The sequence below is a fragment of the Patiria miniata genome, unplaced genomic scaffold, assembly GCF_015706575.1.
Source record: "Patiria miniata isolate m_02_andy unplaced genomic scaffold, ASM1570657v1 HiC_scaffold_29, whole genome shotgun sequence".
NCBI lineage: Eukaryota > Metazoa > Echinodermata > Asteroidea > Valvatida > Asterinidae > Patiria > Patiria miniata.
Genome location: NW_024037068.1, coordinates 25,629,083 through 25,647,789, shown reverse-complemented (window position 1 = coordinate 25,647,789; position 18,707 = coordinate 25,629,083). Strand labels below are relative to the sequence as shown.

The 18,707-nt window shown below is 40.4% G+C and overlaps 1 protein-coding gene across 1 annotated transcript; it reads right to left on the bottom strand.

The window, feature by feature from the left end:
• Positions 1–2,168: 2,168 nt before the first annotated feature.
• On the bottom strand, positions 2,169–18,369 carry LOC119735739 (multidrug resistance-associated protein 4-like). The gene is made up of 27 exons (XM_038209657.1): positions 18,147–18,369; positions 16,975–17,085; positions 16,612–16,732; positions 15,853–16,068; positions 14,924–15,013; positions 14,372–14,535; positions 13,360–13,485; positions 12,785–13,034; positions 12,195–12,548; positions 11,925–12,014; positions 11,376–11,567; positions 10,867–11,048; positions 10,675–10,771; positions 10,213–10,401; positions 9,957–10,094; positions 9,570–9,656; positions 8,977–9,181; positions 8,538–8,617; positions 8,186–8,336; positions 7,487–7,717; positions 6,757–6,863; positions 5,539–5,730; positions 4,993–5,148; positions 4,653–4,742; positions 4,159–4,331; positions 3,661–3,766; positions 2,169–3,455 (listed from the first exon to the last, which is right to left on the bottom strand). Exons 1-27 carry the CDS (start codon positions 18,317–18,319, stop codon positions 3,270–3,272), a joined length of 4,257 nt encoding a protein of 1,418 aa, XP_038065585.1. The 5' UTR covers positions 18,320–18,369; the 3' UTR covers positions 2,169–3,269.
• Positions 18,370–18,707: the final 338 nt, after the last annotated feature.

The following is an 18,707-nucleotide window of genomic DNA, read 5'->3' as shown; positions in this document are numbered from 1 at the left end:
AAGATTTAGGAACCAACTTTATATTAATTCATTGACTTCAATCAGGCATATTAAGTGGGGAAGCAGGAATATTCTAAATATGCTCCAATGGAAACGAATTCACATTATAAAATTAAAAAATAGTGATTGATTTAAATTGCTGGAAAAAAAACGTTGTTTCCTACTTTATTTATTAATAATTATCAATCACATCCCTCTCTTTCCAGTATAATTTTCGGGATTTAATTTGTGCAAGTATTAAAAGTCTATTTTTTGGGGTAAAACAATTAGGTTATTCTCCGCTTATCTCTCAAGGCCAACATCAGTAAGAAGAGAAGACAAACATTCTGGACTAGAGACGCAGCCATTTCCGCGCGTAATACGGAGATGCAGCCCAATTGTGATAACAATTAGGTTTCTTGTTTATCCTCCAAGTTCTGTTCACACTTTTTGCATGACCAACACGCATGTACAACTCCAGGCAAGGACTTCTTTTCTCGATCTCCGGTGACGACGGCCTTCATTACAACAACAAACTAAAGTGACAACCAGGCAGCGCATGGTCATAGAGTAAAATGTGACTACCTGGTTTAATTCCCTTAAAACTACCCTGGATGGAACGGGAGTGCTGACTGCTGATGCTTCAAACAACCGGGCTTTCGAAATGAACACAAATATGAAAAAAATACTTTACAAAGCGATCGTATTGTTAGTATCACACCAGCAACTGGTTTTGAAAAGAATGAACTCAACTCGACCTTAGCAGTCAAAAGAAATATAAGAATTGGGATCTATTAATGGAAACGAGTGCTATCCGAATGGGACGTATTGAACCGCTGCAGCAATGCAATTTTGACATTAAAACGAATGGGAAAGGATGAACATTGTATGACAGTCGAGATATTCCCTCATAACTCTCTGTCAATTGGGCCATCGGTTCCTTTCCACCTCGACATTTTGTTCCCATGAACAGTTGGTCCGTATTAAATCATAGGCATACTGATATCTATAGGCGCATGCAGTAAGAGTAAGACAGTATTTGTACATCTACCATCAACAGAATATCCAAATTTTAAATTCAACTTATCATTAACAACTTAAAGACTGGTTGATGTGCTTTCAGGATCATTATAACGTGCTGTTTATATTACCCTACAGCTATATTATCCATCACCAGCAGAACATTGAGTACGTGCTAGTGTCAGAGTACTCATTGAATCATCCCTTGATAGCAACATAATTATCCAAGTTCCGAACATTCATTGCCGGAATAAGGTGTCTGGACTCCACCGAGAAAGTCAGCAATAGTAGTTCCTCTTTGACTCCACACCACGTTGTCTAAGACACCAGTTACATCCAGTGAGAAGCTAAAGGTCAGTGTTGCTGATTGGCTTTGCACATGCCGATGACGGCAACTTATTTTATAGTCACAGTGATCATAAGGTACTTTTTGATGTAACTAATTCTGAACTTAGTAAGGTCTCTACATGGATCAAAGCAAATAAGTTAACTGTCAAAATAATGGAAAACACATGTTATGATATTAAGCAAAAAGAAAAACCGATTGATTACTGATATATTTATTGATAAAAAATAAATCAGACAGACTGACTCTGTCAAGTTTTTTGACTTCATATAGATAAAAATTTCATATTTGTTATATTATATCAAGGAACATACACTTTTTTTTTGCAAATTGAGAGCATTATTTCCAATTTGATATTTTAACGACTTTATATAAAAACATTAGTTTTATCCTATTTAAGGTATGGTATACTTGCATGGGGTCACTGCGGTACTGGTCTGATAAATAGGATACTAAGACTTAAAAAAAGGGGTTTTGAGAATAATCAACTCCACAACTTTACAGGAACACAGTGATCCTCTTTTTCATACATGTAAAGTGTTACCAGTAAATGATATTTATTGTTTCCAACTTGTTATCTTCATGTATCAATTTAATCATTCTAAACTACCCAATGTTCAATGACACCAAAAATATACATATTCATCACCATTTAATTTATTTATTATTTATTTATTTATTTTATTTCTGTCTGGTAATGAAACCAAGGATCCCTCAAAAGTGCCCTATGCACTGTAACCCGAAAGCCTGAAGAAACCTGTAGAGAGAAGACAATGAAAAGAAATTACAGTTTCAGAGGTGGGAGGAAAAGCCCAGAGGAATATTCTGAGGAAAACCCACGGAATCAGGTAGGGACTGAAAACCCAATCCACATATTGGCCCAGCTAGGCGGGATTCGAACCCGGGTCACAGCGGTGGAAGGCGAGGAAAGTACCACTACGCCAACCTTAACATTAGTGTCCCAAACTGTGGAATTCACTGGATACTTCTTTAAAAAATGTTTACAGTCAATCATTTATTGGATACAAATATAGAGCTCACTTTCTGAATAACTACTTATCAATTCATTTTGTATAACGGGTTTAATCTTAATGTTGATATCCCTTGTAGTAATGTGTATGTTGTTTATGTATGTGTATGTGATGTAATTGTAACTTAATGAATGAATGAATGAATGAATGAATGAATGAATGAATGAATGAATGAATGAATGAATGAATGAATGAATGAATGAATGAATGAATGAATGATTGATTGATAGTGTTATATGCCTTGCTTTGATTTTTGAGATGACATACCCTAATAAAGGCCTATTGGAATGGTAAACTGCCTCACGTGTTTATGCATAGTTAATTATAGCACCTGCATTGAAATCACTCCTCTGGCTACCTATTAATTTTCCCGTCGCTTTCAAGATTCTCCTCCTTGTCTTCAAACCATCCATGGACCCGCACCAGTTTACATGTCAGATTTCAGCCAACAATACAGACCATCACGTAGCTTTCGTTGAGCTAAAACAACACAGTTGACTGTTCCCTGGACCTATCACTTATTGGTGGATCGTTCATTCTCTCACGCCACCCCGAACTCCGGAACAAGCAACCAGTTCAACCACGACAAACTTCCTCATTGTAGCATTTAAATCTTCTCACCAATCAAATATGTTCACCTTTGGTTTTTCAGTTGGAGTTTCACTTATTTTGGTTGTGCAAATCGTACAGTTATTGTTTATTGATGTAGAATGCGCCATGATCGTTAAATTGGCTGATACCGGCGCTATATAAGTTTTCTTAAGGTTTCATAATTATTAATGAATTATTTAATTAATTAAAATGCACTACATGGTTCCAGTTAAATCCGTTTTGTTCTGAATATAATACTTTGGAAATTTGTCTCCCGTCTCAGCCGAAAAGATACACCTTGATTAAGGTTTAGAAGTAGACGGGTTTGTCAACGTCTTCAGGGTCGATGATGTCTTTCTGGCGATCTGCAGGAGTTTGACTGCCTCTGCCTTGCCGGTCTCTTGCACCATCTTGCTGAAGATACTGTCTTCCTTCTGAAGCAGAACGTAAGGCTCGTCAAACTCGATGAGCTGCCCTGCGTCAAGCACCTGAAAAACAACAACAACAACAAGACTTAAGGATCACTTCGGAAATTAAAATACATATCATCTTATAATTGTATTATTGATTAAAGAAAAATATTTTGGATAGATAAATGAGACACATCACCTCACAGAGTAATTAGTCCGAACACTCTTTTCTTTTGGTAAATCAACATCCGATTGTTAAATCTCGCATGCCCTGAAGTCTTACCATAACTTTGTCCGAGTCCATGATTGTGTTGAGACGATGAGCTATTGTCAGAACTGTGCAGTGTTTGAACCGCCGTCTGATGGTTGCCTGAATCAAGCGGTCAGTTCTGTAGGAATCAAATGTATAGGAAACATGAACTGATTATTTTGAAAACGATTAATAAGTTCACACCAAAATACAGTCAAATATGACTGACGATTTCCCTATATTGTATTTGTATCAGAACGAAAGCAACTGTATATTATATCACTCTGACCATAAGCGGTATTATATAAGCCTCTCGTCGAGAAGATCTTCGACTCAACATTCTTCCTGTTACAACAGGAGCAGGTGGAACAGGGGCAGACAGTTATGAAGTGGGGTTAGAGTAAAGCTTAAGCGGGTTTCTTTCGGGTTATCTGATTGCCTGTACGAGAAATTAAATAGGTGGATGATACAGTTGATTTAATTTAAGCGGAGGTAGGTGTTGCTGGATAATTCTTAAGCACAAACACTCACCTGATGTCCACGTTGGCTGTGGCTTCGTCCACTATGAGGATCTTGTTCTTGCGTAGGATAGCCCTAGCCAGGCACAGTAGCTGTCTCTGACCCACACTGAAATTAGTGCCTCCCTCGGTCAAGACTGCCTCCAACTTGTCCGGTAGCTCCTCAATCGCTGGTTTCAACTCAACCTTTAATTTGGGTCACAAAAAGGCGCTCGTAAGAGTGGATATCATATCCACAAGTAGCCTCGTCTAGTTTTCTAAGATTCCCCATCTTACAGAGATTTCTGTCGCAAGATTTGTCATTGCATTTAAGTCCCAACGATAGAAACCTTGGATTAAAAAATCGGTTCACAGTTTAGATTATCAACTGCTGAAATTGATATACCAAGCGACAACAGGTGTGAGAAGAAGGAAATCGTACAGCTGCAATTGTACATTTTTTTGTCATTATCTCAGAGGCCTGAATGAACAAACAGAGCATAGACGACAGCAGAACACCTAACATACCTCTTCAACAGCCCTCCATATATCAGAATCCGAGTGTTCACTGAAAGGATCCAGGTTCTTGCGAAGTGTTCCGCTGAATAAAACTGGGTCCTTCAGACAAGGAGAACCAAAAGAGGTTACACAAAATAAAGTTCAGCGATAACACAAACTTTTTCAAAAGCAGATACCTGGACATATGTTTGATGTTAACAAAGAACTTATCAACTCTATCATATTGAATCAGCTTTATAATGTTCCAGAAAAGTAGCAAAAACACATGTTGTAGCCTACTCGAAAAAAAATATTTCGCTGTTGTTAACAAAACTGTGTACAGTTTGCTAAGTTAAAGGGCTTTAATTACCTGTGGGATGAATGAGACTTTCTTGCGGAGGTCATGCAGTCCTATCAGGCCTGTGTTGATACCGTCTATCATTACGGTACCTGTGGGCTCAGCCAGTCTCATCAACACTGTCATCAGGGAACTCTTGCCGGCTCCTGTCCGGCCTACGATGCCCACCTGAAAGCCGCAATATGATGGGTGAAAAGATATATTTTTAACAAGATTTCGGATGTTGTACCAGATATAACTTAAACGCTTTCACCAAAGACGAATATTTTCTAGGCATTTCATTTTAAACCAAACTTTAGCTGATGGAAGTATCCAGTCATCCCGAGAGATAATTTATTCAAGCTCTATTTATAAAACTCATGCTGTTACACGTAATAATCCTCATTTGAAATAATAAAAACAAGATTGATAGAACTGAGGTCGTGGAGCACATCGGAAGGTACATGTAAACTATTCCTTCTTCAAATCCTTGACTGAGGCCTGATTCTTACTCTTTTTTTGGCAAGAAGTAACTATAACAAGTAAAGGAAAAACATGTTTTACAAAATGTAGTCTCACCTTTTCATTTGGCCTGATGGCGCAGGTAATTTCGTGTAGTACCAGTGGCCCGTTATCACTGTATCTCAGAGAGACATCTTGGAGCGTAATGGCGCCATCTTGTGGCCAGTCTGGAGGTGGCTTGTGATCGGTTTGCAATGGTGCCTCCGGTTTGATATCGATATACTGGCAAACACGTTCCACTGACGTCATCTGAACGTACATAAAATGACAGAGTGTCCCTGTTGAAACAGACCGCCTTCAAGTGCATTATAATTAGTTGTACTGTTGACACCTGTTGCCCTACTAAAATTGAAATATTGCATCCAAATCATATTAAACAGATCATACTGACAGTGTTGTAGTCAAGTACTTTTTTTCCGAGTACCGAGTACTGCCGAGAACTTAGGTTGCCGAGTACAAATACGAGTACGAGTACTTGTACCTCCGAGTACAAGAACGGGTCTCCGAGTACGAGTATACGAGTACAAATGACTTGTATTTCCGAATACGGCCATACGGGAAATGGTTCGTTGTACGTAATTGACCCACTCACGGCTGGCTGTTCAATGTGTTTGTCTGGACGTGCACAGAGGAAAATCAGGAAATTCGATTTCTCTACAAGCCAATCAATCATTCAAATTGAAAGTATCGATAAAATAAGGCCGTGATAGATAGTCAAGCTACATCATTTTCCCCCGAGTACTGCTATTCGAGTATGAGTACTTTGATGATCGAGCACAATTTCAACATGTCGAGTGCGAGTACTTTGCTGCCCGAGTACGAGTATCGTCATCTGGAGTACGAGTACTTTGACATTCGAGTACGAGTACGAGTACGAGTACTCCAAAAAAAGTACTCGAAAAAAGTACTGAGTACAAGCACTACAACACTGCATACTGATCGGAACGTCGAATCTTACAACCAACCGGTTCTTATCAGAACCTTACACCTTTCCACATGTTTTTACCGCAAACCTTCACTACTTCATATGGCCACTATACAAAGTTTCAAATCTCATATTCACGGTTGCTCACAAAATCAATAGTGTAGTTTATCACTTCCTCTAACATCACTCTGCCGATCACCGGCATAGTCGTATCCCTTGCATCCGGCTTCCGTCGTGTCCAAATGCACGAGGCAGTTTGTGGCTACATGTACTGCTTTTGCAAGGCGACACGGTGAAAAAAACATAGCCACAAGCGTTTCTTTAGGAGAGGGTTTAGTGTCAGAGCTTACCTGGTTTTCTAACTCTGCACTCTGTCGCACCGCCCACTGGAACTCCCCCATGAGACCCATCGCATACGTCAAGGAGAGACCGACAATGCCAGAGCTCAGATCAAGAACTATAGGGGGAAATCGAATGTAATCGCTTAACTTATCCAATAAAGTTAAATGTGCTTACCCAATACTGGCCGCATGTTGCTAAACATACCAATTGCCTAAACTCATGGGTGAATTCCTCCTAAAAGTCGGTCAATTATTGCCCCAATCAACGAACACTTGAGATACTGTTATTTCATGCTAATGTTGGCAAATAACATTACCAATGGTTTTGAATTTGAGGTGTTGTACTTATATGTGATGCGATCCCGCTAAATGAGTCGTTTGTCGACCCTGGTCAATTTTTTTTTACAGATTTGAAAAGAGCATTACTGCTGTGAAATCTGCATGCTGGTACCATCTTAGTTCAACAATTATGGAAGTCGGAACACCAAGAGATATGATTAAGTAATGAAGTGGCCCTATTTTGGCCTGAATCTCCAAATGAAACTTCCCAACAACACTTGAGGTACTGTAATTTCATGCTATTGTTGGGCAAATAACATTACCTCTGCTATTTTTTAAGTGTGAGGTTTTGTATCATATTATGAAATGGTTTAAAGGTACAAGGCCATTTCATCCACAATACATGTGATTATCTTCTTTTTTTACCGGGCTGAGTTGCAAGGTATATTTACGGACTTACGATCTGCGGCCAGGATACAGGTCAAACTGACTCCGGAAATAAATAACACATTGAAGAAATCCAGCTGTACACCGAACCAGTTAGTCGTGGACAGGAAGAGGAACCAGGCCCTAGTGTGGCCGTCCAGGTACCCGTCAAAGTCCGCAGTGAATCGCTGCTGAGCCTTGAAGGCGCGGACGGTACTCAGACCAGTCAGGGTGGCTGACAGGTGGGAGAATACCGGACTGCGAGCTGAATACAGGTGCACATGATAACATAATTATCGGTCAAACCATCCCATAAAAATGACGGACTAGAAAATGTTTGCTCAGCAGTATCTGAAATCCTCACGAGTTCATCACAACTGAATATCAGGTAAAGTGACAAGCTACACCAAGAGTTATTTGTGACCAGTACCCTATCCAGGCTTGGATAAGGGAGCAATTTAGGTATTTTTCTTAAGCAAAGAGGCTCCGATTTTGTTAAAAGAGAGAAAGGGTATATATTACTACCTAAATCTGATGAAAAACAAGCTCAAAATGTATTTTAATCGGAGCTTTATTTGTCCTTCATTTCCTTAAAGTAAAATGTGCTCAAGGGGCCAGTTTCCCTCATCGACTCCCCCTGCTGGATAGGTTACCGACTATGACAAAGGTGCTGTACATCATTTTACGTGTTATTTTAATGTGATATACATTTCAATGTTGAAGATTGGCCTACCTATTCCTTCTAATCTTTTAACGTCGCGAGAGGAGGCTAGGTAGTACCTCCTCGTGAAGTGAAAGACGATGCCAATCGGCAATGTGAAAGCGAGGCAAAAAGGATTGAAGATGGAGATCAGGATGACAATAGCAATGGTACTCAAAGTGATCTTGAAAAGAAAATTAAACAATGACATAAATAGTAAAAAAAAAATATTAATGAAGTCATTGATGGTGAAGCATTTTGATTTGATTTTCTAGATCTTCATGTTTTCAACATGTTACAAATTTGTTAGAAAATGTAATGAGAAGGTGACTCAACTGCAGTATGCAATATACATATTTAACTGTTTGTGTATTGTGTACTTTACCTGAAGAAAATCAGTGAATGTAGATGGCAAAACGTCATCCATGTAGCCAATATCTTTAGCAAAGCGATTCAGAATCCGACCTGGAACCAAAATATACATTTGTCAGGTCTTTGCATTTCTGGCAGGACGTTTACATTTTGCCATCTTGCAGGCAACATGCGGAATCAAAGATCTCCAATGAACCTTAAGGTAGAGAGCCCGTATCAGGTCACGCGCACATTCGGTGCACAAAATGGTCCAACAATAATCCATCAAACTTTGGGCATGCCATGCGTGCAGGCCATGCAGTATGATTAAACAACCTCACGCCCACGATGATGCACATGCACAACGCATAATAGTCTTTATTGTAGATTAAAACAAAACAAGCCCCTCTCCTTGCCTCTAAGGGCACCAATTACCATCGAACAACGTAGTAATTGATTGACCCGTGTCTCACCCACAGGATTTGTATCAAAAAACTGCATGGGCGCTCTGATGATTGAGCCAAACATCTGTTTGTGAAGGGTCTTTGAGGCTGTTACAAACACATGGAAAAACAGGAAGGCGCGAAGAAACAAGGTGGCGGTGGTAGCTCCACACAAGATGGCGTATATCCTGATGTAGTATGACCGGTTCTCGTACTCCATACCGTCCTGATTATACTGCACAGAGGACAAAATGAAAGAAGTAAGATAGGACAAGCGTTTCTGGAGGTTTTACCTGCCACATAACTTACATTTGAGTAATCGTTTGCAGATCGCAAGGATCACCTTTTCCAGATGTCTGATTGGAATTACACGCAAACGTCATCGCTACGTTCTTCGAGGCGTCCTTTCTCTTGTGAGTAGTCAGCACTGACCGTTGAACTCGTGAGGGATCAACTGAACAATGGATTAAACCAGAACTAAAGTTTGCTCCTACTCGCTAGCTTTCAAAACGTCCCTCCTTTTCAAGGCAACTGCCGGTATCTTGACGATTTGATCAAGTGTACGTAAGCAAATTCTGGGTACGCCACCCCTCTTCTGGTACTGATACTAAGCGTAAACCAACCTGACTTGTAATATTCCTGTCCACTAGATCCTTCTCTTCTTCGTTTGCCCACATCGCTAGCCAGACATCCGCGTAAGAAAGCAATGCCTTAAATCGAAGGCAGAGAAACATAAACTGTAGCTTAGTTTGTCTCGATAAATATCTATATCTAAAATGCTGTTTATTTTTTGTTTACTTTCAAACAAACATAATATCAAAGGTAACCATAGTGCCCATCAACGGTGTACCATATAGTAAGCCAACAGATTACTTCCAAGCTTACTTATGACTTAACGTGACTTCCTACTTTAAGTTCATAGTCACAAAATAATAACAAAAACCTCCAAACTAGTATTGAGGATAGACAGGCAGGGGCAGGCTTTCGTTATCGTGGCGATTAGCATCTACCTGTGCACCGACTACGACAATGACCCAGACGAGCAGAAAGATGACACCTGCAGCAGCTCTGAAGAACCGGATGTACACCATCCAATCCACAGTGCCGGCCGCCATCTCCTCCGGGGCGATATCAACAGGTGTCTCAACCTAGAGACAATTACATAATGGATTGGTGTATGTAAAATCAACTGAATAAATTCCACTTGTAGTTATTTCTAACAATGAACTTTGCGAGTCGTTTTGAGCATGAACCAAAGAAACGTACCCCATGTCTGTCTGGGTAAAACGAGACATCTGAACAGATGGACAACGTGTCGTCAAGTCGTTCAGGATTTACATCCTGCTCATTCGCTCCATCGTAATCACCATCTTCAGACTTCTTCTTCAAGAGGGCAGCGAAGTCCATGCCGTCTTCCTGCAGCTCTTGGTAGGTTCCGTATCCAGCCACCTTGCCCTTTCGAACATCAGACAAATATCTGACAATAATAACCATCTTTCAAATGAAAATAATGTTACTCTCTCTTCTCTATCGAGACTGTACAGAGCTTTTAACGTGCATTTGACTGCTTCTCTAAAAGAAAAATGTACTATCACTTCATATATCTACTTAAGAGGGTATCCTAAAAAAACGCCAACTAACTTGATGTAAGTTTATCTCAGGCAATGCTGTGAAACGAAGACGAGTGCGAAATATACATATTTTTGATGTATTTCTATTAATAAGTACCTCCTTAAGGATGAGAATCTTGTCAGCCTTGTCAATGAATTGAAGCTGATGGGTGACAAGGATCACAGCTTTGTCCCTCATTTCATGGAGAATGCACCTATGAGAGACAAAAGGTTGTTATGTTTCAAATAATGAAATGTTTCTTAAAATTAGTAGATTTGTTTTTGTGTTTTTAATGGTTTGTCTTCTCACATTTCAAAGAGGTGTCTACCAACTGCTGGATCTACTGCACTCAGAGGATCATCTAGTAGATACACATCGACATCACTGTACAAGGCCCTGGCCAGGCTAACCCTTGCCCTTTGACCTCCACTAAGGGTCACACCACGCTCACCAACCAGCGTCAGGTCGTCATCAGGAAGCAGTTCGATATCCTGTAAATATATAACTACAAGTTTAGACAACTTAGGGTTATTAAAAAAATAGCTTATTGGCCTCTGTTTCATATTTGTGGCTTTGGAATTATCAACAAGCCTGTCGTGTCCAAAGTACATGAGAAATGTCCTGGGATAACATAATTCACTGTTTTTTCCATGCAGCAAATGGCCTGATATAAAGTCAAAGTCCCCCAAATTAGGGGCCCCAAAACATCCTGAAACAGAGCCAGTGTACGATGCTAATATTTGGAAAGCCAAAGAAGTGTCATGCAAACATCACCAGCGATTGCACAACGCCACTTTCAATGGTCCCCAGATACTTACTCTGGTTAGCGCACACTGTTTGATGATTCGCTGGTATTTGGTCTGCTGGTATTCGCTGCCGAAGAGGATGTTGTCCCTTAGCGAGCCAGAAAGGATCCAGGGCTGTTGAGCCGTGTAGCCAACCCGACCATTCAAGACGTTAACTCCTGATACAGTAGGCATCTCTCCCAGAAGGGACATCAGAAGCGAAGACTGTCAAGAAGTAAACATCAAACACCTGAGATTGTGACGCCTTCATCTGCTCATTTTGTGTATGCATTGGCGTTTTACATGCGGGGGACTCACTCAAAAAGAGTTTTGATACCTCTCGAATCGGTCTTTGACTTACCGAATCAGGCAAGAGAAATTCTAAAGAAAATGGAGAATATGAGAACATTTCAAGCATCCCATAACCCATTCGTAAGGATGCGTGCGGAGAGGGCGGCAGCATGCGGCTTACCTCATGCATACCTATTGGGACTCAAAGTACACACACCAAAGACATGTAAATACGAGCATTAACCTGTAGACGGAAGGATTCCCAGACTTATAATCATTTGATTTACTCACCTTGCCACACCCAACAGGCCCAATGACTGCAAGCAGCTCACCTGCCTGTATGCAAAAACTGACGTCTTGGAGCATAGTGTTGCTGGTGTCCTTTTGATTGAGGTAAACACAAAACAGACAAACAGTGATGGATTTGTTTGAAACAACATTTTTTACTGTGACATAATCAAATAAAGAATTTGTGGGAAAACAAACGATGACACGAAATTACTTCTGTCGTTCCTGCTCAAGAAAACCAATTGACAAATGAATGACTATGGGCAACTCTACCTTGTTCCAAGATCCGTACATGTTCTCCACGACAATCCGGGCCCCATCTTCTGTCTCAGTATCAGGGTCGTTCGCATGAAGATTAGGCTCGTACGGTTCCTCTTCTTCCTCGTTTGCGGCAGGTCCTAGGTAGCCTCCCAACTCACCATTGTCCACAGACTCAATCAGACAATTGGTGTTTTTTGCTTGAGCACTGTTTGGATGCTCAGAGATGTGCGACTCATCATTCTGAGGGATACCATGTGTTTTGATCTCGTCCAATATAATCGTGGGTTCTTCAAGGAACGCATCATCAATGACGTTCTTGTGAGGCTCGTTTGCGTGTCTCTGAAGCTCCTCCATCAGCAAAAAATTCTGGTAAGATGAAAAAAATGTATGACTACAGACAAACTTCAAGATTCATTTGTTTCTGTACACCAGCTATTTTTTTTTGCAACTTTCAATACGGACTTTCTCAATCGAATTCTTTGAAAGGAGTCAAGTAATCCGAACAGTTGGAAGCCGAAAACCATCATTGACGAGGAAGACTTTAGATTACAGGACACCTGTAATCTAAACATCGTCGATCAGAGGTTTATTCTCATCCTCACCTGAATCCTTTGGATGGAGACAAGTCCCTCCGACCCGTGCATGACCGAGAGTGGGAAAAAGATGGACAGGCAAATCCTGGCGCTGAAGAACAGTGCGAGGACGGGGAAGACCTTAGAGGGCGTGACAGGATTTCCCAGAGAGGCGTAGACGATAAATGAGATGAATGTCGTCAACAGAGGGCCGTCGAACAGTAGGGCTTCTATCAGCGCGCGCAAATATGCACTTTGTAATATCTTCCGTACCTCCTTTCTGCAGATAGGTAAAAAAAAACAATTATATTGGTATAATCTCCTATTTTATTTCCTATGTACGATAAACCGTGCTGCTGCTCACTTGAATGAACAGGTTTATTTGCCAATCACCGGACCATCGGAAAGTTGCAGGCCGACTGAGTTATAGTGCCAGTGGTACATCTACACATGTACTGACAAGAATTGTCAAAGGCCGTAAGAGCTCCTCACATCAGCTAACAGACACCCACTATAGATAACAAGTCTCGTCTGATTAGTTTCGGGAAATACAATATATTTAATCCCCTTCCTCTTTTCGTCTTGAATGAGGAAAGTCAACTTACGCTCGGCTTTCGGCGACAAGTTTTCCAAACGAGTGTTCCCACGCGTATATCTTGATGACGCGCATGCCAGATATCACTTCATTCATGACGCGGATCCTTGCATCCGACAACAAGGCCGTTTTGGATCTGAAAAGAGAAAGCGCTTTGGAAACTTGACTACAAAAATCTATGGGCTTGCTTAAGATTGTTAGAATTATTACTATACATGTAGAATGAAGACAATGAAGTAGAGAAAAATCACTCCTCACCTCAGTTGGTAGAGTATTTTGTTAAACTATGTAATGGGTTTTTATAACGAAACATCCTACATTGTATGTGATTCGTATTACAAAGTATGCAGATATGCATACCAGACAATATCACACTTATAAGAGCTTGGCACCACAATATACTGAAAGCTGTAGCCAGGTGTTGTGATAGTTGTTGTTGCACCGTGTGGTGATTAGTTTTACTTTTCCGTTTCATCTGAAGTGGGGTCAGGGAACCAGACTACAAGAACATGATTGTTTTCTTGGTTTTTCCTGCATCACGAACACATCCTTCAAACAGGTCAGTATAACAATAAATTATTGTCTTCAAGATACGAACCCCCAAATCCATCCATTTCTGAAAACTACAGCAAAAGCAACTGTTGCTATTTCTGATTATAGGCCTATTACGCGTTAGAACAACGAGGGGGGGGGGGGTGAATGCCGCTTAAAAACATAGATTATTCCATTGCATATCTGATTGACAGTTTGCTCAAGAATAAGCAAGAAATAAAATAAACCATGGAAAAGAATGTATTTTCAAGACTCTACTTCAGCAGTTGCGTACAAAGTCTACGGAGAGTCAAGAACACTTTCTAAGTATTTCCTAACAAAATTGGAAATGTTTCTTTTTCCCAGATTCATGTCTATTCACCATATTTGCAATGAATGATCTATCATGAGATGACCTAGGAAGAAAAAGGTGGAATCAGGGTGCAACGTTCTTTCCTGACCATGAGGTTTCTCACAGCATCCATGCTCACCTCAGTTTGCAAGATAGTTTCCCCATGTATCCTTGCAGGGGTGCCATGAAGATCAAAATGGAGATCCCAGCGAGGCAAGACACTCCTATTACCCTCCAAGCTAGAGCTACGACAATAATAAGCTGAAGAGGAGCTATCCAGAAGTAGTGGAGGAACCTAACGGCCTATCAAAAAGAGAGACGCAGCTGGGTTCATAATTAAGCAATTCTTTACATACATACAACCAATTTTGTAGGAAGGTTAAATGAGATTCAAAAAGGATTTGGGATGGCTGGGAGCTTAGAGCTGCTATTACGGCTTGTGCCCGATGATACAATACATGGTTGCCGCAAAATAAACATTGTTCTTGACAGTAACAGGTAGGTACTTTGGTCACACACCGTCAATAATTGTTTCGACATAGGCCTAATTATCAGATAATTCAGAACGTCACAAGCTATCGGTCAGATGTTATTTAGATACTGCTTAATATACAACACAGTTTGATGACACCATTATTTTCCAGAATCATTTCCAACTGGCAGTAACACTCGGTGTATTTTTGGCACGTACCAAATCGAATCTGTTGACGTCATTGGATAAGATGTTGACCAGTTGACCGATTGTCGTTTCTCCTAAAGCTAGGTTGCTGAGTCTCAAGGCCTGCAAAATTGAAAACATTTGTATCACTTTAGTGTCTAAGGGAATTCCCTTACTATTATCATCATCCTTATGTTGTCCGTGCTTTAATTACGAAATTCTGAAACTCGCAAAGAGGAAATAATCATGCTACATGCAAGTTATATTTTTTTTTGCTGAAATCGTGTTCTAATGACAACATGATGAGGTTTTGGTTTTCAATGTCACACTTATTCACTTTCATATGCTACATAATTTAAACATCGAGTACACGGTGTTTATACAAATATGTTGGGAATCTAATGATTATTTAGTTATTATAATTCAAAAAGTAACTTATACTGAAATACAGATAGGCCCCAAGTTGGCATTCAGCCGTTCCGGGATTACACTGTACTCAGGCGCGGTTCTAGAGCCAATATATATATTTTTTTTTTTTTTTTTTTTGGGGGGGGGGGGAGGGGAGGCTAGCAGGGTGGATCCAGATTTTTTTTTCAGGGAGGCGGGCTGAAATGAAGACCGGTTCTTTTCTCCAGACACTTAGGCCTACAAAACTCAATGGGGGAAGGAGAGGGGGTGGCTTGTGCCATATTTTCAATGGGGAGCGCTGATAATATCCTACAATCATTCACACTAAGTGTACAAAATGCACCCTTCTCACGACTATTTATTTGGGGCAAGACCCGTTCGCATGTACGTACGTCACATTCTTACATTTTGGTAGTGCCTTTCGTTTTCATTATGGAATGTATTTATTTATTTATTTATTTTTTTTTTTTTGGGGGGGGGGCCTTAAGCATCCCTAGCCACCCTAGAACCGCCACTGACCGTACTGCAATTTCCTACTGGAAATCTTGAATCACCTTTCTAAAGATGATACCCGAGCAGGCCGTCCTAAGCCTCATTCCCGTGATAGCAAAACCGAAGAAGCAGGCATGGTGGGTAATGAGTACGAGAAGGGAAGACAAGGACATGCCCAATGCTTGCAAGTATGCTTCCGTGGTCGACACGAGGTCCGTGGAGAAGTACAGAACCAGACGACTCAGCATCACTGGCTGGGCCATCTTCAAGACGACCTCCTGTTGACAATGTCCATATCCAAAATACATGTATGAGAATTAAGACGGATATCCGAATAAACGAAACACTGATATAATAGACGAAATTAAGAGTATTTGAAACAGCCTTTTAGTAGTTTCTTATACACAAACAGCATGCACCCTTTGCGGTTTGAAATGTTCCGCAGAGAACTTTAATAAACAATTTACAATCAATAGCCCTTCTCCTGATAAATGAAATGGTAGTCGTAGCAGTGGCATAGCCAGGAATTTTTCAGTTTGGGGGGGGGGGCCGCTGGGGGGGGAGGGGCTGGAATATTTCATGGGGGGGGCGTCATGTAGATCAAAACATTGTGTAATTTGCTGCGGAATTTGTTTCTTTTACACGCTGCATTTCACTTAACATGTTAATAATAACTTCTAGTGACTGACATCGAGTCGGTTTTTATATTCATGTAAATGCTTTCTGGCGTTTCGATTGTCAAGTCCTTGAAAATGTTTCCTTAGATCTCTAGTAATAAAAAGTAGTACGATATTCACAATATACAGATGGTTTTTGGTTACCTCAATGAATGCAGGCAAGCCGTGTATCATGTAATGCCAGCCAAAAGCTCTAACCAACGCCCATCGAAGAGACGGAGGCCTTCCTGTGGCTTCGCTTTTCTTAATTTCTTTATTCCACTCCCTGCATGGAAAAATGAAATTCAAAAGATCATACTCGACCTACCACCAATAACATAAAATTAAGATTTACAATTGTAAATAATCGTTGTTTTCCCTCTCCATGGGTAGTCAGATATAAATGTATTAGTTTGTATTTTTTTTTCACTGATCTGGAAGCTTTAAGTGTGCTCAAGGGTTTTTAGACTTGATTTTGTTTACACATTTCGTATTTGGAAAGGGGGGGGGCATGGGCACATACATTACCTCTCGAGTTTACCAACCACGACTCCAGCGGAGTCGTCAGGCAGAACGTCATACAAGTCTGTTTCAACAAGAGGTCTCTTGTAGCCCCGACGGAAGAAGTCAAACATCCAACTTCACAAAAGGAAATGTATTGTACATGTAAACAACAAAAAAGAGGAGGAAACAAAATGACATGGGGTGGTTATACAGTGATGTTCAAGTCACGTTATTGTGTCAATGTTTTATGTGCACTATATGTAAGTCAAGGATTATACGGAACATAGTTTGGGAAGAATGGTAAGATGTGCTAAGTAACTGATTCAGTATTTGTTTAATTTCCTGGTTGAATAACCTAATTATTATGGTGTTTTTGCAATACAATGCGAGTAAAAGCAACAGCAACTAGCATATCAAAACGGAAGGGTTGTTCCTGGTGGGTTTTAAAACAATTTTGATGATGTTGTATCATACAAAAAAATGTATAAGAATATATATCATTAACAATTTTTACCTATAGGCTGCTAACAATTATGTACTGGACAGTTGATGTAAATTGTATTTTTCCCTCGAAAATTAAGATGCCTAAGATGCTCACCGAAACAAAAGATGCCTCAATAGTTTGAAGCAAATCGAAAAAAAAACAATTCACAGACTAACTGAAGTTGGTCAATGTTGGGTTTTGCCCTTCACCGACGTATATACAATGTACACTCAGTGTGTTACCTCCTGAGTGAAAGTTGGGAAAAATCACTCGGGTGGGACTTGAATCCACGACCTCCTGATTTCTATGCAAATGCATTACCCCTCGTACTCGACCACCGAGCTTGCAGGATCGGTTATCTGGTTTGAATCTGATGTACATGTAGCAGCGGGTATCGCAATTAAACTATTCATGAGATGGAATTTGAGTCGGGGTGATGTAAAACAATATTGGATTTTGTTCTTCACTGACGTATATACACTGTGAACACACTAATTACACATTGTTTATACGTCGGTGAAGGGCAAAACCCCATTTTGATTTACATCACCTTGACGCAAATTCCATCTTATGAATAATTAATGTTTGTGTAAAAATACGGCAGCACAAATAACTACAGTACAAAAAGAGGTGGCATGTTATTGTAAGCTTACAGGAGAATAGCACAATGGTCTATGTCCTTGCGTATAATATGGTGAACAACTTATCTTACATGAAAAATAGTTTGGAGAAGAGACCAGCTGTCTTCATGGGATGTGGCGGTCTTCTGACTCCGGAGGGGGCTTTGACGGGCTCATCCTCAGTCTGCGTCGAATCTGAAACATGTCTAGGTTTGTTGTCGTTACGCGATATTTTGGACGAACCGTCGACGTTATGGACCGCCATGACGGTGCTTGAAATATATATGGAATGAATATATGAAGTATTGTATATTGTGGCAGTAGTAGTGCGTGTTCGTAACAGCTATTCTTTGCCAGTGAGAAACGTGCTATTGTTGGAATAGCACGCACCAGTGACCATTACGGACACACTCGCGCAAAGTGGCCGGCAGCTTTCTATACAAAAACCTCGTTGGCTCGGGGTTTTGTACGTAAACCTTATCAGTCAGCTCAATTGACTTCGGCCAAACCGCAGTCCCATCATAAGAAATAAGTTAACAATGTTAACCGGACCATTTCTTCCAAGAGTGTGTCTCTAATGACGACAAGGTTACACATGCGCCAACACGTGTGTTTGCCATGATAGAGAGTTAAGCACAGTTCGGTAATCCGTA

Bases quoted from the DNA above. Each gene is read 5' to 3' on its own strand.
- LOC119735739 (XM_038209657.1), bottom strand. From the start codon at position 18,319: ATGGCGGTCCATAACGTCGACGGTTCGTCCAAAATATCGCGTAACGAC. The intron at 14,536-14,923 runs GTACGTGCCAAA...TCTTTTTGATAG, and splicing joins ACGTCAACAGATTCGATTTG to GCCGTTAGGTTCCTCCACTA. The intron at 11,049-11,375 runs GTAAGTATCTGG...ATATATTTACAG, and splicing joins AACAGTGTGCGCTAACCAGA to GATATCGAACTGCTTCCTGA.